The sequence below is a fragment of the Bubalus bubalis genome, chromosome 2, assembly GCF_019923935.1.
Source record: "Bubalus bubalis isolate 160015118507 breed Murrah chromosome 2, NDDB_SH_1, whole genome shotgun sequence".
Lineage (NCBI taxonomy): Eukaryota > Metazoa > Chordata > Mammalia > Artiodactyla > Bovidae > Bubalus > Bubalus bubalis.
Window position 1 is genome coordinate 54,004,069 of NC_059158.1, and position 24,126 is coordinate 54,028,194.

Here is a 24,126-nt window from a genome sequence, read left to right on the forward strand (position 1 = left end):
TTGCACTGTTTAGTTCATTTACATTTAGTGTTGTTATTGCTATAATTGGAGGTACATCTGCCTTTTTACTTTTTGTTTTCTATATTTTTGAGTATTTTAATGGCTGGTCTAGGGTTTAACATATATATCTTTTAAAATTTATTTTATTGATGCGTAGCTGATTTACAATGCTGTGTTAATTTCTACTGCAAAGTGGTTCAGTTATACATATGGATACATATGCATACATCACAAGATATTGAATATAGTTCTCTATGTAGGAAGACATTGTTGTTTATCATATACACCTTATTAGAATAAATTTCAGATGTATATTAGCTTAATCTATTAAGATAATTAAATATTTGTCCTATATAGCTCTACTCCTTTTCTTCTCTTTGTGGAATTATTGTTACACATATTATATCTGTTAACGTTATAAACCCAACAATGCATTGTTAAAATTATTACTCTACCATCTGTCATTATTTTCCTAGCTATTACAGCTTTGTTCCCACATACCTCCTTTGTGCTAGTATTAGCAGATATAATCTACATTTCTTACATTTCTATTTGTTGTAGGATGAACAATACTTTCAGTTCAGTTCAGTTTAGTTGCTCAGTCATGTCCGATTCTTTGCAACCCCATGAATCGCAGCACACCAGGCCTCTTGTCCATCACCATCTCCCGGAGTTCACTCAAACTCATGTCCATCGAGTCAGTGATGCCATCCAGCCATCTCATCCTCTGTCGTCCCCTTCTTCTCCTGCCCCCAATCCCTCCCAGCATCAGAGTCTTTTCCAATGAGTCAACTCTTCGCATGAGGTGGCCAAGTACTGGAGTTTCAGCTTTAGCATCATTCCTTCCAAAGAACACCCAGGGCTGATCTCCTTGCAGTCCAAGGGACTCTCAAGAGTCTTCTCCAACACCACAGTTCAAAAGCATCAGTTCTTTGGCGCTCAGCTTTCTTCACAGTCCAACTCTCACATCCATACGTGACCACTGGAAAAACCATAGCCTTGACTAGATGGACCTTTGTTGGCAAAGTAATGTCTCTGCTTTTCAATATGCTATCTAGGTTGGTCATAACTTTTCTTCCAAGGAGTAAGCGTCTTTTAATTTCATGGCTGCAGTCACCATCTGCAGTGATTTTGGAGCCCAAAAAAATAAAGTCTGACACTGTTTCCACTGTTTCCCCATCTATTTCCCATGAAGTGATGGGACCAGATGCCATGATCTTCATTTTCTGAATGTTGAGCTTTAAGCCAACTTTTTCACTCTCTTCTTTCACCTTCATCAAGAGGCTTTTTAGTTCCTCTTCATTTTCTGCCATAAGGGTGGTGTCATCTGCATATGTGACGTTATTGATATTTCTCCTGGCAATCTTGATTCCAGCTTGTGCTTCTTCCAGTCCAGCGTTTTTCATGATGTACTCTGCATAGAAGTTAAATAAGCAGGGTGACAATATACAGCCTTGACGTACTCCTTTTCCTATTTGGAACCAGACTGTTGTTCCATGTCCAGTTCTAACTGTTGCTTCTTGAACTGCATACAAATTTCTCAAGAGGTAGGTCAAATGGTCTGGTATTCCCATCTCTTTCAGAATTTTCCACAGTTGATTGTGATCCACACAGTCAAAGGCTTTGGCATAGTCAATAAAGCAGAAATAGATGCTTTTCTGGAACTCTCTTGCTTTTTCGATGATCTAGCAGATGTTGGCAATTTGGTCTCTGGTTCCTCTGCCTTTTTTAAAACCAGCTTGAACATCAGGAAGTTCATGGTTCATGTATTGCTGAAGCCTGGCTTGGAGAATTTTGAGCATTACTTTACTAGCGTGTGAGATGAGTGCAATTGTGCGGTAGTTTGAGCAATCTTTGGCATTGCCTTTCTTTGGGATTGGAATAAAAACTGACCTTTTCCAGTCCTGTGGCCACTGTTGAGTTTTCCAAATTTGCTGGCATATTGAGTGCAGCACTTTCACAGCATCATCTTTCAGGATTTGAAATAGCTCAACTGGAATTCCATCACCTCCACTAGCTTTGTTCGTAGTGATGCTTTGTAATGCCCACTTTACTTCACAATACTTTAGATACATATTACTTTATACAATTACTTTTTAAATCAGTTAAAGCAAAAAGGGGGAAAAAGAACTTATAGTATATTTTATAAATACATAATTACCTTTACTAGTGCTCTGTTTTTGTTCATGTGGATTTGAATTGCCATCTAGGGTAACTTGTTTTCAGTCTGAAGAACTTGGGTATTTCTTGTAAGTTGGATCTCCTCAAACAAATTTTCTCAGAGTTTATCTGAGAAAGTCTATTTGCCTTTGTTTTTGAAAGAAATCTTTGCTGAATATAGAACTTTTGATTGAGAGGCTTTTTTTTTTTTCCTCTTAGTAATTTTGTTATTATACCACTGCCTCTGGCCTCCACAGTTTCTGCTGGGAAGTCAGCTGTTAATCTTTCTGGGGTTCCCTTGTAAGTTATATATCATTTTTCTCTTTCTGTTTTCAAGATTTTTCTCCTTGTCTTTTGCTTTCAGCATATTTAGGATGATGTGTCTGTTTTGGGCTGCCTTTCCATTTATCCTACTTAAAATTTGTTGTGCTTCCTAGACATGTTTGTTTTTTGTTTCTCAGTAAATTTTGGAAGTTTTCAACTATTATTTCTTTGAGTTTTTTCTGCTTTCTCTCTCTTCTCTTTCTAGGACTCCTATTATGTTGGTGTGGTTAATGGGGTTCCTCCATCTACTCGTGGCTGGGAAAGGAGGGCCCTGCCTGGTACCCACCTTTAAGAAATCCTTCCACCTAACAGTGACAGTGCTAGGGGGTTGTTCCTTATTTCTCTGAGACTGTATTCTTTTTTCACTCTTTTTTCTCTGTGTTCTTCAGTTTGCATAATCCCTATTTATCTCTTCAAGTATGCTACTTCTTTTTTCTGTGATTCAAACCTACTATTGAGACCCTCTGGTGAATTTTTAATTTTTGTTATTGTACTCTTCAACCCTAGAATATCCATTTTCAAAAAATAATTGCTATTTATCTATTGATATTCTCTATTTGCTGAAACTTGTGTTTAAGAAACGTATTTCAACTGAGTAAATTTGAAGATCTATTTGCCTTTATTCAATTATTGGTAGAAGGGGAAAAAGTGGAAACAGTGCAGATTTTATTTTCTTGGGCTCCAAAATCACTGTGGATGCTACTGAAGTCATGAAACTAAAAGATGCTCGCTCCTTGGAAGGAAAGCTATGACAAACCTAGACAGCATATTAAAAAGCAGAGACATCACTTTGATAACAAAGGCCTCTATAGCCAAAACTATGGATTTTCCACTAGTAATGTATAGATGTGAGAACTGAACCATAAAGAAGGCTGAGTGCCAAAGAACTGATGCTTTCAAATTGTGGTGCTGGAGAAGACTCTTGAGAGTCTGTCAGACAGCAAGGTGCTCAAACCAGTCAATCCTAAAAGAAATCAATACTGAAGCTGAAGTTCCAGTACTTTGGCCACCTGATGCAAAGAGCCGACTCATTGTAAAAGACCCCGATTTTGGGAAAGATTGAGGTCAGAAGGAGAAGCGGGTGATGGAGGTTTGAGATGGTTGGATGGCATCACCAACTCAATGGACATGAGTTTAAGCAAACTCTAGGAGGATAGTGAAGGATGTGGAAGCCTGGCGTGCTGCAGTCCATGGGGTTGGAAAGAGCTGGACAAAACTTAGCAACTGAACAGCAACAATAATTCATGAATCAGAATAGCATCCCACCAAACAAGTAGAAAGGAGTTTCTGAGGAATTTCACAAGTTGGAAAGTTTTTATAGGTAGAAAGAGGGTAAGACAAAGAAGTTAAAAGAATAGATCGTTTCAGGCACTCTGTCTATCAGATCTAATTCCTTGAATCTATTTGTCACTTCCACTGGATAATCTTAAGGGATTTGATTTAGGTCATACCTCAATGGTCTAGTGGTTTTTCCTACTTTCTTCAATATAAGTCTGATTGGCAATAAGGAATTCATGATCTGAGCCACAGTCAGCTCCCAGGCTTGTTTTTGCTGACTGTATAGAGCTTCTCCATCTTCAGCTGCAAAGAATATATTCAGTCTGATTTTTGTGTTGACCGTCTGGTGATGTCCATGTGTAGAGTCTTCTCTTGTATTGCTGGAAGAGGGTGTTTGCTATGACCAGTGTGTTCTCTTGGCAAAACTATTAGCCTTTTCCTTACTTCATTTTGTACTCCAAGGCCAAATTTGCCTGTTACTCCAGGTGTTTCTTGACTTTCTACTTTTGCCTTCCAGTCGCCTATAATGAAAAGGACATCTTTTTTGGGTGTTAGTTCTAGAACATCTTGTAGGTCTTCATAGAACCATTCAACTTTAGCTTTTTCAGCATTACTGGTTGGGGCATAGACTTGGATCACTGTCATATTGAATGGTTTGCCTTGGAAATGAACATTGATCATTCTGTCATTTGTGAGATTGCATCCAAGTACTGCATTTCAGATTCTTTTGTTGACGATGAGGTCTAGTCCATTTCTTCTAAGGGATTCTTGCCCACAGTAGTAGATATAATGGTCATCCGAGTTAAATTCACCCATTCCAGTCCATTTTAGTTCACTGACTCCTAAAATTTGATGTTCACTCTCGCCATCTCCTGTTTGGCCATTTCCAGTTTACCTTGATTCATGGACCTAACGTTCCAGGTTCCTATGCAATACTGTTCTTTACAGCATCGTACTACTTCCATCACCAGTCACATCCACAACTGAGTGTTGTTTTTGCTTTGGCTCTGTCTCTTCATTCCTTCTGGAATTATTTCTCCACTCTTCTCCAATAGCATATTGGGCACCCATCGACCTGGGGAGTTCATCTTTCAGTGTCCTATCTTTTTGCCTTCTCATACTGTTCATGGGGTTCTCAAGGCAAGAATACTGAAGTGGTTTGCCATTCACTTCCCCAGTAGACCATGTTTTGTAAGAACTCTCCACAATGACCCATCCATGTTGGGTGGCCCTACATGGCATGGGTCATAGTTTCATCGAGTTAGACAAGGCTGTGGTCCATGTGATCACTTTGATTAGTTTTTCTGTGATTGTGGTTTTCATTCTATCTGCCTTCTGATTGATAAGGATAAGAGGCTTATGGAAGCTTCCTGATGGCAGAGACTGACTCAGGGGGAAACTGGGTCTTGTTCTGATGGGCAGGTCCATGCTCAGTAAATCTTTAATCCAATTTTCCATTGATGGGTGGGGCTGTGTTCCATCCCTGTTGTTTGACCTGAGGCCAAACTAATGGTGGAGGTAAGGAAAATAATGGTGACCTCCTTCAAAAGGTCCCATGCACACTGCTGCACTCAGTGTCCCCAACCCTGCAGCAGGCCACTGATGACCCTAACCTCCACCAGAGATTCCTGGACACTCAGAGGCAGTCTGGGTCAGTCTCTTGTGGGGTCACTGCTCCTTTCTCCTGGGTCCTGGTGCACACGAGGTGTTGTCTGTGCCCTCCAAGAGTCTGTTTCCCCAGTCCTGTGTAAGTTCTGGTGGCTCTGTGGTGTGGTTAATGGCGACCTCCTCCAAGACGGCTTATGCCATACCCAGGTCTGCTGCACCCAGAGCCCTTGCCCCTGTGGCAGGCCACAGCTGACCTATACCACCACAGGAGACACTCAAACATTCAAAGGCAGGACTGGTTCAGTCTCTGTGGGGTCCTCTGGTGTGCACAAAGTTTTGTTTGAGCTATCCGAGTGTCTCTGCCAGGTATGGGATTTGATTTTAAACTCAATTTCACCACTTCTACCATCTTGCTGGGGCTTCTCCTTTGCCCTTGGATGTGGATATCTTTTTGGTGGGAGTGTCTTTCCTGTCAACAGTTGTTCAGTAGCAAGTTGTAATTCTGGAGTTCTCCCAGGAGAAGATTAACACACCTCCTTCTACTCTGCCATCTTGCAAACCTGGAAGCAAAAGGCAAAGGAGAAAAGGGAAGATATACCCATTTAAATGCAGAGTTCCAAAGAATAGCAAGGAGAGATAAGAAAGACTTCCTCAGTGATCAATGCAAAGAAATAGAGGAGAACAATAGAATAGGAAAGACTAGAGATCTCTTCATGGAAATTAGAGATACCAAGGGAATATTTCATGGAAAGATGGGCACAATAAAGAACAGAAACGATCAAGACCTAAGAGAAGCAGAAGATACTAAGAAGAGGAAGCAAGAATACACAGAAGGACTATACAAAAAAGATCTTAATGACCCAGATAACCACGATGGTGTGATCACTCACCTAGAGCCACACATCCTGGAATTTGAAGTTAAGTGGGCCTTAGGAAGCATCACTATGAACAAAGCTAGTGGAGGTGATGGAATTCCAGTTAAGCTATTTCAAATCCTAAAAGATGATGCTGTGAAAGTGCTGCACTCAGTATGCCAGAAAATTTGGAAAACTCAGCAGTGGCCACAGGACTGGAAAAGGTCAGTTTTCATTTCAACCCCAAAGAAAAGCGATGCCAAAGAATGCTCAAACTACCACACAGTTGTACTCATCTCACACAATAGCAAAGTAATGCTCAAAATTCTCCAAGCATGGCATCAACAGTATGTGAACTATGAACTTCCAGATGTTCAAGCTGAATTTAGAAAAGGCAGAGGAATCAGAGATCAAATTGCCAACATGTCCTGGATCATCAAAAAAGCAAGAGAGTTTCATAAAAACATCTACTTCTATATTGACTGTGCCAAAGCCTTTGACTATGTGGATCACAACAAACTAGAAAATTCTTAAAGACATGGGAATATCAGACCACCTTAACTGCATCCTGAGAAATCTGTATGCACATCAAGAAGCAACAGTTAGAACCAGACATGGAACAATGGAATGGTTCCAAATCAGGAAAGGAGTACATCAAGGCTTTATACTGTCACTCTGCTTATTTAACTTATATGCAGAATACGTCATGCAAAATGCTGGGCTGGACAAAGCACAAGCTAGAATCAAGACTGCCAGGAGAAATATCAGTAACATCAGATATTCAGATGACACCACCCTTATGGCAGAAAGTGAAGAAATAAAGAGTCTCTTGATGAAAGTGAAAGAGGAGAGTAAAAAAGTTGGGTTAAAACTCGACATTCAGAAAACTAAGATCATGGCTTCTGGTCCCATCACTTCATGGCAAATAAATCAGGAAACAGTGGAAACAGTGACAGACTTTATTTTGGGAGGCTCCAAAATCATTGCAGATGGTGACTGCAGCCATGAAATTAGACAGCATATTAAAAAGCAGAGACATTACTTTGCCAACAAAGGTCTGTCTAGTCAAAGCTATGGTTTTTCCAGTAGTCATGGATGGATGTGAGAGTTGGACTGTAACGAAAGCTGAACCCTGAATTGATGCCTTTGAACTGTGGTGTTGGAGAAGACTCTTGAGAGTCCCTTGGACTGCAAGGAGATCCAACCAGGAAATCAGTTTGAATATTCATTGGAAGGACTGATGCTGAAGCTAAAGCTCCAATACTTTGGCCACCTGATGTGAGGAACTGACTCACTGGAAAAGACCCTGATGATTTGAAGACAGGAGGAGAAGGGGACAACAGAGGATGAGATGGTTGGATGGCATCACTGACTCGATGGACATGAGTTTGAATAAGCTCTGGGAGTTGGTGATGGACAAGGAAGCCTGGCATGCTGAGTCTATGGGGTCACAAAGAGTTGGACATTACCGTGCAACTGAACTGAACTTGAGTTTGCTCAGACTCAAAGCCAATGAACTTAAACTAGTTTTAATACTGAATATTTTCTCAGATCTCATGAACCTCAAAAGCGTTTGAGTTAGTTTATAATTCTCAGAGCTTATAATTCTCAAACCCTTAATTTGTGCTTGTTTGTAAGTGCTTGTTTGTTTTTAAGGCAATTAAATGGAGCTCTTTTTACAAATTAATTTTAGTAATATCATCCAGAGGTAGGAAATACCACACATCAACCACATATATATTAGGTTGGTGAAAACATAATTGCAGTTTTGGACTGTAAATTTCAAGTCATTATAACTAGGTTTAACCACATGTTTATTAATCAAAATAGGAACCATTAAAATCAACATATTTTTGCCAATGAGAAATAAATTTGTTTATTCCTGAGGCATAAAAATCTATGCTTTGGATTTTTACGAACTTTTTACGAATTTTGATGAACTCTTGGAAAGCATTTTCTGCCTCTTCCTGGTTGTGGAAGTGTTTTCACTGCAAAAAGTTTTTGAGATGCTTGAAGAAGTGGTAGTCAGTGTGTAAGATTAGGTGAATCTGGCATCTAAGGCAAAGCTTCGGTGCCCCATTTGTTCAGTTTTTGAAGTGTTGGTTGTGTGATATGTGGTCAGGCATTATCGTGGAGAAGAGTTGACCCCTTTCTGTTGACCAACACCGGCTGCAGATGTTGCAGTTTTAGGTGTATCTCATTGATTTGCTGAGCATTCTTCTCAGATGTAATGGTTTCGCCGAGATTCAAAAAGGTATAGTGGATCAGACCAGCAGCGGACAACAAAACAGTGACCATGACCTCTTTTTGGTGCAAGTTTGGCTTTTGGAAGTGCTTTGGAGCTTCTTCTCGGTCCAACCACTGAGCTGGTCATTCCCAGTTGTTGTATAAAATCCACTCTTCATAACATGTCACAATCCGATTAAGAAATGGTTCGTTGTTGTTGCAAATAATAAGAGAAGATGACATTTCAAATGATAGTTTTTTTTAATTTGCAGTCAGCTTGTGAGGCTTCCCAGGTGGTGGTAGTGGTAAAGAACCCACCTGACAATGCAGGAGACATAATAGATGACAGTTCAATCCCTGGATCAGGGAAGATCCCTGAAGGAGGAAATGGCAACCCACTTCAGTATTCTTGCCTGGGAAATCCCATGCACAGAGGAGGAGCCTGGCAGGCTACAGTCCATAGGGTTGCAAAAAGTTGGACATGACGGTAGCAACTTAGCACACATGAGGCATCCACTTATCAAGCTTTTTCACCTTTCTAATTTGCTTCAAATGCCAAATGACCATAGAATGGTCGATATTGAGTTCTTCAGCAACTTCGTGTGTAGTTATGAGGATCAGCGTCAATGATGACTTGCAGTTGGCATTATCAATTTCCAAATGTCAAGGCTCTCTACTCGTTTGCAAAACTTCTTAAACCACCATTGCACTGTGTGTTCATTAGTAGTTCCTGAGCCAAATGTGTTGTTGAGGTTGCAAGCTGTCTCTGCTGCTTTATGAACCATTTTGAACTCAAATAAGAAAATGATTCATATTTGCTTTTTGTCTAACATCAGTTCCATTGTCTAAAATAAATATAAAATAAATAGCAAATAATAAATTATTAGCAAAAAATAAATAAATCAAGAAATGTACATTAAAATGATATATACCATAACCACAATTTATTTAGGAATGTATTCCAATATCAAATGGCAAAGCTCAACAATGCAAAACTGAAATTACTTTTCACCAACCTAATACAGACAGAGAAACATACAAATGCAAACAGAGACCTCATAGCTTCGTTTTAAAATTTTAGTTACCAGACATATAGAATGATGTAAAAATCACTATTTATAAAAGAACAATTGGAATAAGTTCATCTGTTTCAGATAGCTAAAACTTTCTTGGCTAATATTTGTGGGGAAGACACATTATTTTTCATTTCTCTAAATTCAAATGACCTTTCCCCTCTTTTATTCTCCAGATTAGAATTACCTCTCTGAAGTTTGTGGTTTATAATTATTGTTTGTCCAAATGAAACCTGAGAAGACATTTGAAAGGATTTAATAACCCATCCACCTATTTTGGAATTTCTTTTTCTCTCGCTGTACAATTAACTTAGGGGAAAAGGCCTTAGAAAAGTCTTGAAAGGCTGTGAACCTTGGCTTCCATTTTGGCCAAATTTCTGATCATAGAGTTATTAAATCCTTTCAAACGTCTTGTCAGATTTCAGCTGAGACAAACTAAGTATTTCTGGTAGTTTGAACTAGATTTAAAGGTGTTCTCAAAGACAATGCAGAAGATATTATCCTTACAAGATCTTAGAGCCACTTCCAAAGATAGCCAAAAGGAAGACTTTAGATAATGACGAACAAGAAGATAACAGTTGTCCCTGGGAGAGAATCAATAACCAGTATGTCTGGACTTGGACAGGAGGGCACATGAAATTTTACTTTCCTTTCTCAACTGGGCACTACAGACAAGGATTACCAGGATGAGCACTCAAATAAAAGAGGATAGAGGGGAGCGGTAGAAATCACGTCAGTCTTGGGAACCCCTAGCGGTCCAGTGGCTAGGACTCCATGCTCTCACTGCCAAGAGCCCAGATTCGATCTTGTACCTCTTGTGTCTTTAATTTTTCATTTGCATTTTGCAATAGATATTTAATGAAGCTACTTTTTAATTTTGAAGCTTTTGGAGGTTTCTGCAAACCAATTAAAATAGGTTATCCCATTCTGCTTGATATAGGAACTCTTTACTTTTTTTTACAGGCCGTTAGGATTATATTTTATGATTTTTTAAACAGGTGTGAGAGATATTAACAGCTAGAATCCATGGCTAAAAGGGAAGTATATAAAGTGTTAGAATAACCATCATATGGAAATCATGTAGTATAATTGCTTAAGTTGAAAAAAATGAAGTAAAAGACAAATAAAAGACCCGAGTTAAATTACATAATTGATATAAAAAATCTGTTATAATATCTATCCTATACTTGATTATTTTTGTATGGATTTTAAAGATGCACTTGTTCTACCAGTTTTTAGTTGACTCTCACAGAATTTCTATGGGATGGAACTAATATTCCTTGTGACTTTCTCACTCCTTCTTTTGCAACTATATTTATTATTCCATGAAAATAAAGTTATATATTTTTAAATTTTTTTAAGTTTTCCATTATTTTATTACAGGATATTGACTATTCTGTGTTATATGGTAAAAGCTTGTTGTTTATCTATTTTATATATAGTAGTTTGTATCCATTTGGAGAAGGCAATGGCACCCCACCCCAGTACTCTTGCCTGGAAAATCCCATGGACGGAGGAGCCTGGTAGGCTGCAGTCCATGAGGTTGCTGAGAGTCAGACACGACTGAACAACTTCGCTTTGACTTTTCACTTTCATGCATTGGAGAAAGAAATGGCAACCCACTCCAGTGTTCTTGCCTGGAGAATCCCAGGGACAGGGGAGCCTGGTGGGCTTCCGTCTATGGGGTCGCACAGTGTCGGACATGACTGAAGCGACTTAGCAACAGCAGCAGCAGCAGTTTGTATCCATTAATCCCAAACTCCTAATTTATCCCTTTCCCCTTTGGTAACCGTAAGTTTGTTTCTGTTTTGTAAATAAGTTCATTTGTGTTGTATTTTAGAGTCCACATATAAGTATTTGTCTTCCTCTTTCTGACCTACTTCATTTAGTATGATATTCTCTAGATTCATCCATGTTGCTGCAAGTGGCATTATTTCATTCTTTGTCTTGATTCAGTAGTATGTATGTGGTATATACACAGTGGAATATTTCCCATGGTGGGGGCAGGGCAGCTACATCTCACTGCACAACTTTTGTCCCCTGATATGCCCTGAACCTCAGGTAGTAAGCCTTAATTTCAGCTGCCATCACCACTGTGGTCTTAAGAAATGTGGATCCCTTTTGCATACCAGAACTCAATGAAGACACTCTACTCTTTCCTGAACAGTAAGTGCAAAGGCCCTCAGGCAGGAGTGAGAGACAGCAAGGAAGCCACCGTAGCTGGAGTGCAAAGAGCAAGGGAAAGAAAGTGATGACAGAAAGTGGGGTCTTGCTGGACTTGGACACTTATTTTCGAGGGAGAACCCACAGACAGACTGGGAGGGTGTCTCCTGATCTGTGACTCATCCCTCCCACAGCAGTTCTTCCTACCTACAAGGGCTAGGTTCACAGGCCTCAACAGGACAACCAGACAAGAACACAGATGGTGACCCTCCTTGCAGAAAGCCTGCACTAAAGAGCAAGGGGGAGTCAGAGGAGGGCTGCCCTTCCCAAGGACAGCAAAGAATGGAGGCATGGGTGGGAAGTGTGCATATAAGGTATGGAATGATCAAGAAGGATTCCCAGAGAAGTTAAGGGGTGGGGGAGGGGGCCTTCAAGGTGCAGATTTAGCTGAGTTGCCCTGCAATGCCCATCGATTGAACTTCCAAAACACTAGTATTGCCTTCTGTTTGTGCAGAGTTCTGTACTTTGTACATAAACGCTGCCATGCCATTGTCCCAGCCCCCTGAGTTGTTAGGGCGGGTATCATATGAAGAGATAACCCAGGGCCTGTAAGAAGAGGAGATGACATCTATGAAGAGGCAGGATCCCTTATGATACAGAGCTAGGCACACATATTGCTTAGGGAAGGAGATGGGCTACAGGAAATCGATCCCAAGTGGAGGAAAGCGGAGAGAATGACCACTTTTCCAGCATTCACCCTACACCAGCTAGTATGCTAGGGCATGGCAAGGACCTCTCATTTCATCCTCACCGTCGTTAATACTTATTCTGCTTTACAACCAGCTCCCTAGAGCTTGCAGGAGTGCTGAGCCTGGGAATGGGGCTGTCGGCAGCCCTGCTTAGCCCTTGTCAGTAGATACTGGGACGTCCTCTCACACTTCTCACTGATCGTCGCGCGTGTTTGGAGCAGTAGAGGTACCTCACCCTCCCTCTAGGCACACTTCAAGAACCTACAGAATGCTCACGGGTGTGTGGGAGAGTTGGAGGAAACGCTCCGTTCTCTAATCCCTGCCTCCGCAACAACAAAATTTGAAAAACCCTAGAATCCTTGGCTCTATGTCATGTGCTTTGTGACTCCTATTTTCGATTGTACCTGTCACTGGACTTTCCCAGACACTTTCTAAAATTATTTGGCGTGGACCGTGCCTCTACTGTTGATGGCAGAGCACCACCGCCATACTCCTGCTGGCCCGCTGGCCCGAGGGGCGTCAGTGCCGAAAGTTCCCCGCGCACCGCTGCGTGGCAGACCCGGAGAGGAGGGACGCGACGCCACCAAGCGCGCTCCCCGACCCGGCTTGCAGGGCTGAGCGTGGCCTCCTGCCTACGCTCCTGCCCCAGACGGGCAAGGACGCGTTGCATCCTGTAGGGGGAAAGCCAGCGCCCGCCAGCTCTCCTCACTGCCATGGATGCGGGGTGTCTGGGACGTCTCCTTCCAAGGATGTCCCAGTCCTAACCCACGCACGCGAATGCCGGCGGCAGGGCACGTCCCTGCGGGGACCGAGAACTGCCCGGGGCCCAGCGCGACGCGCCCGCCGCCGCCGCCGCGGCCGCCCCAAGTCTGCGTGCGCGCCTGCGTGAGCGCGTGCTGACCGAGCCCGCGACCCGCACCGGGGTCGGCGCCGCGGCTCAGCGCCCGCCGGGCGGCCGGGAACGGGCGACAAGCACATGCGCGCATCCTGCCCAGTGGACACCCGGCCTCGCCCGAGCCGCGCGCGCCCCGCGCCCGCTGAGGGTCCCCGCCGCCGCGGCCGCAGAGCCCCCGCGGTTGGCGGCGGCCGGGAGCCTCCTTAGCGGAGCCCCATGATGTCAGCTGGCCCGGAGCGGCGGCCGTGCGGCGGCGGGGATGGGGCCGAGGACGCCGCGCGGCCGTCTGCACGCCCCTCGCCCGGCCCGGGCCCCGGCTCGCTGGCCCCGTCGCCCGGCAGCCCCGGAGCCGCCGCGGCCCAGCCGCCCGCGAACCTGTGGCTGGAGTTCGGACCCGCCTGCACGACAGCGCAGCAATGCCCGAGCGAGTCGAGCGGGCAGACGAGCGGGGACCTCGGCACCAGCAGCAGCAGCGGCGGCGGCAGTAGCGCCGGGCTGTCCCCGGGCTCCGACTCGGACAGCAGCGGCGTGGTGTGCGGGGGCCGCGGCGGCAGCGGGGGCATGCGCGGCGCCCTGTCCCGCTCCTGGAGCCTGGAGAGCCTGCGCTCGGCCACCGCCGGTAAGGGTGCCGCCGCCGCCGCCCCTCGCGCCGCCGCACCCCTTCGGTTCCCCGCGTCAGTCCGTCTAGAGCGCCTTCTGTCCATCCCCCTCGAGATGGTGTCTCCGCCCGCCCTTTCCTCCTGCACTTTTTCTGTTGCTCGTTTCCATCTTCCGCTTCCTTGGTTCCTATTGCTTCGCTCTTCCGAATCTTTGTTTTATCGGGTTTTCTTCTGATTTACCACCACCACCGCCCACCACGCTCGTCCCTTCTTTTAACCACTTCTGTTAGAGCTGAGCCTAGTCGGCCCTCTCCCCCTTCTTAGCCAGGCGCGTCCTCAACTCGGAAATTGAGTGTTTACGGTGAGAATAGAATGTGATCCCTTGATGGGCTGTTTCCCATCTCTAAACGTTCTTGACCGATGGTACAGGTCTGGCTTTCCGAACTGCAGCTCCTGGGTTCTGTAAAATAGGAGAGAGGAGAAGGCTCTCTGGCTAAGGATGGACTGGATTCAGTGTGTGTGGTCCTGGCTCCAGGACTGAGTCACTCTGCCAGAGGAAGGGCTCTCCTCCTGGACCCGCTGCAACTGCGTTTGCCGGAGATGGGATTGCTGTGGTGTCCTCTGGGACTAGTGGGCTCCTCTTAGGGCTCCCTTTCATATCCTAGAGACCGAGTTCTGGGTACAAATTGATAGGAAGACATTGACCCTAAATATTAATTAAGCAAGGAAGCCCAGAGTGGTGACCCTTGATTAGCTGTTAAACTATAATCTTTATATTTTACTTCTTAGAAACATTCAAGTTAGTTTTGAGCCTTTGCAGTGAGAGCTATAAAGGAAGACAGGTGCTGCCGGGGAAACAGAGGTAGTGCACCCATTATGCTTCTGGATGGGGGTTGGGGTGCAGCCTGTGAAAGCTGCAGGGCTCCAAATACACAGGGTTGTCTTGTGGCATCCCCTCCCCCTTCGTTGTGCCGTTAGTGTCCCCACCATTCCTGGATGGAGCACAGGCCAGGTTGAGGAGGAGTTCAGGTTGGCTTGAGTGTAAGACGACCAAGAATGACAGATAAAGGGTTTGAACTCAGTAGACTTGAAGAAGGATGCCCACTCACCTGCACTGAGCACTCCATGACTCTAATCTGTCTTGTCTCAGAACAAACAGGGGAAACTCAGAAAAGTTAAATGACTCAGCTGTTGGTGTACCCTCCAATTTCAGAATTCTGCAGCTCTTCCTCCCTCCCATCCCAGTTCCCTTGAAACTTTCCTTTCCCTCCTCTCCGGAGTGCTTAAATGGCCCTCAGTTTAAGAAAACCAAACTAGACAAATACCAAAGGGGAACTTTAAGCAAATTGGCAAATGAACCCTTTCTTCTCTTTGCCCAGATAACTTTCCTTCCACTTCTACAGTCAAGTGAATTACTGCTCCTCCTCAGCAATGGCAGACCGTCACAAAGAACCCCTGGGGAGGGGGGAGGTTTGTGTGGAGTGTAGCCCTGGTGGCCCCCAGGGCAGGCAGAAGGCAGATGAATATGGCAGAAGCCTAGGTTTATTAGACACTTCCTGAGATCCATGGACTGTCTGGACTAGGCTGGGAGAACTGACGCAGCACAGATGAGTTGAGAGATAACAGCTGTATGTGCATGAAGATGTAGGGTGGGTGGATGTTGGAGAAAGGTGGGGTGAGGGGAGACGAGGTAAAAGCTAAGGCCCAGAAAGCGTCTCCTCAAGGGGCTCAGAGTTGCCCCTGCAGTGGCAGGGGAGGGTTTAAAGCAACATGATACTGGAAGAGTTGACATGAGAGTTGACATACTTGTAGTACATGTTCTGTACTAGAAGTATGAAAGGGTACATGAACCCTGTATAGCTGTGGGAGTCCGTGGAATCATCTTTTAACTGAACTCCTGAAGAAAATTAAGTCCTGATGTCCAGAGGCACCGATTGTATGCAATGAATAAATTATAACATCCTTGGTAGCATTCAAATAATTTTGGGGGTGTCTGTAGTTCAGTTGAGGAAATCTCATTGGAAAGGCTGCCATAGAGGAGAACTTGATGGAAAAAAGAAAGGGAAGGTACATTTCTTGAGTAACTTCTACATACGCCAGGCATAAGGCTCCATGTTATTTCATTAACCACATAAAAATCCATTGCTGTCCTACAATCCAGATACGAAAATAGGGTCAGAGAGATGCAATAACATACTCAAAGTTTCCCAGCTAGGTCATGTTTGACTAGAATAGCTCGGTTGGTAAAGAATCCACCTGCAATGCAGGAGACCCTGGTTCAGTTCCTGGGTCAGGAAGATCCCCTGTTGAAGGAAAAGGCTACTTACTCCAGTACTGTTGGGCTTCCCTTGTGGCTCAGCTGGTAAAGAATCCGCCTGCAATGCGGGAGACCTGGATTCAGTCCCTGGGTTGGGAAGGTCCCCTGGAGAAGGGAAAGGCTACCCACTCCAGCATTCTGGCCTAGAGAATCTCACGGACTGTATAGTCCATGGAGTCGCAAAGAATTGGACATAACTGAGCGACTTTCACTTTCAGGCCTGGATTAGTGTGTCTTATCAGGGGACTCTGCTAGGTTTGGAGTGAAGCCTATGCCAGCCCCATCAGAGAAAAGCAGAATCCTGGGGCAATTCACATATTGGAATAATGTCTTGGCTACTTGCCTGGTCACTGTTGTCTTAATTCAACAGCCAGGGCTATTTTTCTGGGTCCCAGGTACTCCCATTTTCAAAATGAGGAGATGGAAATCTAACGTCTGACCTTTTTTCTAATCAACTCCATGACTCTAGTCAGAGATGTTGATTTAAGGTGGGTTCCTGCTAGTGGCTTCCCTTGTGGCTCAGCTGGTAAAGAATCTGCCTGCAATATGGGAGACTTGGGTTCGATCCCTGGGTTGGGAAGATCCCCTGGAGAAGGGAAAGGCTACCCACGCCAGTCTTCTGGCCTGGAGAATTCCATGGACTATATAGTCCACGGGGTCACAAAGAGTCAGACACAATTGAGCGACTTTCACTTTCCTGCTAGTGAGTTCACATTTATTGCATATTGTATTTCTTTTTGAATGGTGACTCTAAGACAAAGTACAGGTGTGTTGAATTGAGCTGTGTTTATTGCTTAAGGTTAAGAATTACCAGTAAAAGAGCCTTAGCAAAACCTAAGTATTGGTGTTGTGATTTTTGTGATAGAAAATATTGCTAAACACTTTAAAAGCTGTCAGCAAGAGCCAGAAAGGCTAATACTTGAGACTGGAATTGCAGCTAACCTGCAGGGCAGAACATTAGCAGGGAATCCAGCAGAGAACTGTATAGACGTTCCTTGTTTCCAAAGACTTCTTGAATTTTAAATATCCAATTTTGACATTTTACACTGTAATGTTACTTATCCTGATTTGGAGAAGGCAAATTTTGAAAATAAAACGTAGTTGACAGAGTAAAATTTCCATGGCTCTTCTTTGTGCTCCCTGTTCTCATCTCCCTTTAAGTGCCAATAGCCCCTGAGCCCTCTGCTATGCTATCACACTGCTGTTACTTGGCTGAGGTTTTTAAAATTCCTATTCTGGATGTGTTGTCTCACAGGCTTAATTCTTAATTCAGGCTTCTGGGGTTGGCAGTTCTTACTACCTGTCCTTATGCATGATTTCTTGGGAGAGAACCCATGCTACATCTGCATTCCTCTTCAAGCCCTGGAGGTGGTTTCCTGGCTCAGGAGGGAATCAGACTCATGAAGAGACTGTGCCTCTCTTGCAATCAGACATTTATTTAACACATCATTTTCCGGGCACAGCACTAGGCACCAGAGATGGCAGACAAATCATCCAAGGTCATTGCCCTTGAAGGAATCACAGCACAGAGAGAGACAGGCAGTGTCAGCTCATTATGATAAGTGCTCTGATTGAAGTCAACACAATGGTTTGATGTGCCAGAACCACTCTCAGTAGATAATTCTCTAAAAGTGGTCATACTCATAGTTCCAATATATTACAGTGACAGGATTCAAATTAAAACCTAGGCAAAAGGTACATAGGACAAAGTTCAGGAGAAATCAGGCACAGGCTTCCAAATATGCCCTTTCGTAGAATCCCATGGACAATGCTCCATTCTCCCAGCAACATAGTGACAACATGTAGGAAGTATTGACGACCAGGGAAGTTCACCCAAGCCTTGAAGTCTAGGGTTTTCATTCGCAGTCAGTTACTTAGGCATGCAGCATACATAAGACCAACCTTACTTATTTAATCTTCAGTCTGTCCAGAGGACACTAATACAGTGTAGCTCAAGGGCCCTAGCACAAATCATATAATTAGTATAAACTATCTGGCATGTTCCAAGGTCCCAGGTATGAAAGACTCTGTTAGTGGACAGGAATATTTTAAGGACTTAAGGGTCAGTCTTCCAGGAGCCAACTGAAAATCAGTCCTTTCTTCAGAATATGCAAGGCTTGAACATCTTTGTCTTTATAGATAAGGAAGCGCAGAAGCAGTGTGTCAGACCCAACTTATTATGGGGGGGCAGAGACAGGGAGGAAGTGGTTTAGAGACACATGTCAGGAGGAGGTGTTGCCTGAGACTTACTGCCTGCAAGTTAAGTGTGGTGAGGAGTAGAAAGAGCTTTGAGGGGAAAGGGCTAACATAAGCAAATGCAGAACGGTGTATGAAGGAATGGAACCTATGCTAACTGAGCACCTGTGCTGGGTACTGTGCCTCAATATGCAGGAACTGCAAATAGTATTGAATGAGGAGCATAGCAAGAGATGAGGCTGGAAACAAGAAGACCAGACTGTGGCCGTGTGCTAGAAAATGTGGACTGACAGTTGGAGCCATGGAAAGGTTTCAAGCAGAAGGTTGATGTGACCAAATTGCTTGCATACTTTTTTCCATCTTTCTGTATTTTTCTTAAAGTTATACACAGTAAAAGTTACTCTCTTTGGTGTATAATGCTGTGAGTTTTGATACATTTAAGCACCTGTATAACCACCACCATAATCAAAATATAGAACTTTCATCTCTCTAAAAAACTAAAGCTGCCTCTTTGCAGTCAACCCCTTCACCCACCTCTAGTTGCTGACTAGGCTACTCTCTATACAGATGGCTTTGCCTATTCCAGAATGTCATATAAATGGAGTTATATCATATTTTCTTTTTAGTTTGGCTATTCTCCCTGACATAATGCATAATGCATATGTTTTTGCCTGCATCAATAATTGATTTTCTCCTTTTAATTGCCAAATAATATTCCACTGAAAGGATGTACCACAATTTGCTTATTAGTTCACTAACTGATTGACATTTGGGTTATTTCCAGTTTTTGTCTATAACAAATAAAACTTCTGTGAACATTAGTGTATGAGTCTCTCTATGGATGTAAGTTATGTTTCTCTTGGATACATACATTGGAGTGAATTGTTAGATCATTTGGTAAATGAATATTTAACTTTATAAGAAACTCAGTTCAGTTCAGTTGCACAGTTGTGTCCAACTCTTTGCAACTGCATGGACTGCAGCAGGCCCGGCTTCCCTGTCCATCACCAACTCCCAGAGCTTGCTCAACTCGTGTCCATTGAGTCAGTGATGCCATTCAACCATCTCATCCTCTGTCATCCCCTTCTCCCCCTGCCTTCAGTCTTTCTGAGAATCAGGGTCTTTTCTAAGGAGTTAGTTCTTTGCATCAGGTGGCTAAAGTATTGGAGCTTCAGCTTTAGCATCAGTCCTTCCAATGAATATTCAGGACTGATTTCCTTTAGGATTGACTGGTTTGATCTCCTTGCTGTCCAAGGCACTCTCAAGAGTCTTCTCCAACACCACAGTTCAAAAGCATTAATTCTTCAGCACTCAGCTTTCTTTACAGTCCAACTCTCACATCCGTACCTAACTACTGGAAAAACCATAGCTTTGACTAGGCAGACTTTTGTCAGCCAGATAATGTCTCTGCTTTTTAATATGCTATCTAGATTGGTTAGAGCTTTTCTTCCAAGAAGCGGTCATATTTTAATTTCATGGCTGCAGTCACCATCCACAGTAGATTTTGGAACCCCCCAAAATAAAGTCTGTCACTGTTTCCATTGTTTCCTGATCTGTTTGCCATGAAGTGATGGGACTGGATGCCCTGATCTTAGTGTTTGAATGTCGAGTTTTAACCCAGCTTTTTTACTCTCCTCTTTCACTTTCATCAAGAGACTCTTTAGTTCTTCTTCACTTTCTGCCATAATGGTGGTGTCATCTGCATATCTGAGGTTATTGATATTTCTCCCAGCAATCTTGATTCCAGCTTGTGCCTCATCCAGCCCAGTATTTCACATGATGAATTCTGCATATAAGATAAATAAGCAGGGTGACAATATAAAGCCTTGATGTAATCCTTTCCTAATTTGGAACCAGTCTGTTGTTCCATGTCCAGTTCTAATTGTTGCTTCTTGACCTGCATACAGATTTCACAGGAGGCAGTTAAGGTGGTCTGATATTCCCATGTCTTTAAGAATTTTCCAGTTTATTGTGATCCACACAGTCAAAGGCTTTGGCATAGTCAATAAAGAAGAAGTAGATGTTTTTCTGAAACTCTCTTGCTTTTTCTGTGATCCAGCAATTTGATGATGATGGCAATTTGATCTCTGATTCTTCTGCCTTTTCTGAATCCAGCTTGAACATCTGGAAGTTCTCGGTTCATGTACTGTTGAAGTCTCGCTTGGAGAATTTTGAGCATTACTTTGCTAGCATGTGAGATGAGTGCAATTGTGTGGTAGTTTGAACATTTTTGGACATTGCCTTTCTTTGGGATTGGAATGAAAACTGACCTTTTCCAGTCCTGTGGCCACTGCTGAATTTTCCAAATTTGCAGGCATATTGAGTGCAACACTTTCACAGCATCATCTTTCAGGATTTGAAGTAGCTCAGCTGAAATTCTATCACCTCCACTGGCTTTGTTCATAGTTGCTGGATGCTTCCTAAGGCCCACTTGACTTCGAATTCCAGGATGCCTGGCTCTAGGTGAGTCATCACACCATTGTGGTTATCTGAGTCATTAAGATCTTTTTTGTATAGTTCTCCTGTGTATTCTTGCCATCACTTCTTAATATCTCTGTTTCTATTAGGTCCATATCATTTCTGTTCTTTATTGTGCCCATTTTTGCATGAAATGTTCCCTTGCTATCTCTATTTTTCTTGAAGAATCTCTAGTCTTTCCCATTCTATTGTTTTCCTGTGTTTGTTTGCATTGTTCACTTAAGAAGGCTTTCTTCTCTCTCCTTGCATTCAGATGGATATATCTTTCCTTTTCTCTTTTGCCTTTGGCTTCTCTTTTTCTTCTCAGCTGTTTGTAAGGTCTCCTCAGACAGCCATTTTGCCTTTTTGCATTTCTTTTCTTGGGGATGGTTTTCATCACTACCTCCTGTACAATGTCACGAACCTCCGTCCATAGTTCTTCAGGCACTCTGTCAGGTCTAATCCCTTGAATCTGTTTGTCGCTTCCACTGTATAATTGTAAGGGATTTGATTTAGGTCATACCTGAATGGTCTAGTGTTTTTCCCTACTTTCTTCAATTTAAGTCTGAATTTTGCAATAAGGAGTTGATGATCTGAGCCACAGTCAGCTCCCGGTCTTGTTTTGGCTAACTATATAGAGCTTCTCCATCTTTGGTTGCAAAGAATATAGTCAGTCTGATTTTGATATTGACCATCTGGTGATGTGTACGTGTAGACTCATCTCTTGTGTTGTTGGAAGAGGGTGTTTGTTATGATTAGTGTGTTCTCTTGGCAAAACTCTTGTTAGCCTTTGCCCTGCTTCATTTTCTACTCCAAGGTCAAACTTGGCTGTTACTCCAGGTATCCCTTGACTTCCTACTTTTGCATTCCAGTCCCCTATTATGAAAAGGACATCTTTTTTTGGTGTTAGTTCTAGAAGATCTTGTGGAGAAGGCAATGGCACCCCACTCCAGTAGTCTTGCCTGGAAAATCCCATGGATGGAGGAGCCTGGTAGGCTGCAGTCCATGGGGTCGCAAATAGTCGGATACAACTGAATGACTTCACTTTCACTTTCACTTTTCACTTTCATGCATTGGAGAAAGAAATGGCAACCCACTCCAGTGTTCTTGCCTGGAGAATCCCAGGGACGGGGGCGCCTGGTGGGCTGCTGTCTATGGGGTCGCACAGAGTTGGACACGACTGAAGTGACTTAGCAGTAGCAGTAGCTAGAAGATCTTGTAGGTCATCACAGAATCATTCAGCTTCTTCAGCATTACTGGTTGGGGCATAGACTTGGATTACTGTGATATTAAATGGAAACAAACAGAGATCATTTTTCATTTTTGAACAGAGATCATTTTGTCATTTATAAGAAACCCCAAACTTTTTTTCAAAGTAGCTACCATTGAAGTATGACAGTTACCATTGCTCAGAATCTTGTCCATGCTTGGTATTGCCAGTTTTTTAACTCATTCTGTTAGGTATGTAATGTTTCATTTGGTTTTAATTTGTCGTTTCCTAAAGACTATTGATGTTGAACATTTTTCATATGCTTATTTTCTATATTTATATCTTCTTTGGTGGAAGTACCTGAATCTTTTGCCAGTTTTTCTTATTATTGGGTTTTGAGAGTTCTGTATACTATGTCCTGAGTACAAGTACTTTGTCAGATATATGATTTGCAAATATTGTTTCCAGTTGTGGCTTGTATTTTAATTCTCTGATAGTTTCTTTTGCAGAGAAAAAAAATTTTAATTTTAATGGAATTTAATTTATAGTTTTTCTTTTATGTATCATACATTTAGTGTTATAGTCAAGAAATCTTGACTGAACCTGAGGATGCAAAGAGTTTTTCCTGTGTTTTCTTCAGGAACGTTTTATAGTTTTACATTTTATACTTAGATCTTTGATCCATTTTGAGTTAGCTTTTTAAGGTTTGACATGAAGGTGAAAGTTCTTTTTTTTGTGTGTGCATGTGCAAACGTTGTAGCACCATTTAGTTCAAAAACTTCTTTCTCCACTGAATTGCCTTTATACCTTTGCTGAAAACCTGTGTTTTCAGCAAAATCTGTTTGTGTCTGAACTCCCTATTTTTTCCCACTGATCTAAGGGTTTGTTCTTTTGCCCATACCACATGATTCTTGATTGTTGTAGCTTTCTAGTATCTGTTAAAATCAGGTATGTAAATCACCTAATTCTGTTCTGGGAGCCCTATTAACCTGACATCAGGGCCACTTTTCCAAGAGAGCTTTGTAAACATTGACTCCATGAAGTCAGCCTTAACTACTTACAGTGACTGGTTACATTTGACTAGATCAAATCATTCCCAAATACGTCATTCTAGGCAAGGGTTTGATTGCATAGCCAGTGTTCCAGGTATTCCTTCCATTGACAAGGAGGATAGATTTTTATTGAACCTACACAAATAATTACATTGCTTTGAAAATAAGAATACTCAGTAAGAATTTTTAAATTCTGGAGGGGCCAGACAGGGATAAAAAGATATCATTTACAAATGTTTCACTTAACTTTACAAAGTATAGTCTACTAAGTAGCAATTTATGAGTTAAAGATAATGTGAGAAGAACAAAAGAGGGTTCTTGTACATCTAAGACATAGAACATTAAAATGAAAGATCTGATGAGAATTCATAATAATAATGTAATGGACAAGGAAATTTAGTTGTTTCTGCAGTGTACAAAGCAAGATAATAAATTCAGTTAAAAAAACCTGAGACTTCATAACTATAAACATAATGACTAACTCTGTTCTTAAAGAAGGCCATTAACATCACATCTAATTTATTAAAATGGATGAACATTTGCAGGGAATCTGTACAGAGGATGATCTTTGCAGAGGACAAATCTTCAGGATGTAAAAATCCTAACCAAATTATGTTATGAATATGGCAAGTATACAGTTAGAATATGACAAAAATATCTATATATAGATTTAATAAGTCTGAATCAGCTCTGTATACTAGCATCTGTATATTAATAAACATCAATAAAGCAAAGAACTAAAGAGCCTCTTGATGAGGGTGAAAGAGGAAAGTGAAAAAAACTGGCTTAAAACTCAACGTTCAAAAAACTGAGATCACAGCATCTGGTCTCATCACTTCATGGCAAACAGAAGGAGAAAAAGTGAAAGCAGTGACAGACTATTTTATTGTGCTCCAAAATCACTGTGGACAGTGACTGAAGCCACAACTTAAGATGCTTGCTCCTTGAAAGGAAATGGATGACAA

General features: G+C 42.5%; 1 protein-coding gene across 2 annotated transcripts in view; it reads left to right on the plus strand.

The window, feature by feature from the left end:
• Positions 1 to 24,126, plus strand: part of ARHGEF4 (Rho guanine nucleotide exchange factor 4) — a 346,937-nt gene that overhangs the window by 225,582 nt on the left and 97,229 nt on the right. Inside the window, exon 1 of one of the 2 annotated variants that reach the window (XM_044932194.1) lies at positions 13,478 to 13,949. The exons of the other annotated variant lie outside the window; for it this stretch is intronic. Within the exon in view, the coding sequence (XP_044788129.1) occupies positions 13,547 to 13,949 (403 nt within the window). The 5' untranslated portion in view covers positions 13,478 to 13,546. Of the gene's footprint in view, positions 1 to 13,477; positions 13,950 to 24,126 lie in introns of those variants that run through there. 2 annotated transcript variants of the gene reach the window in all.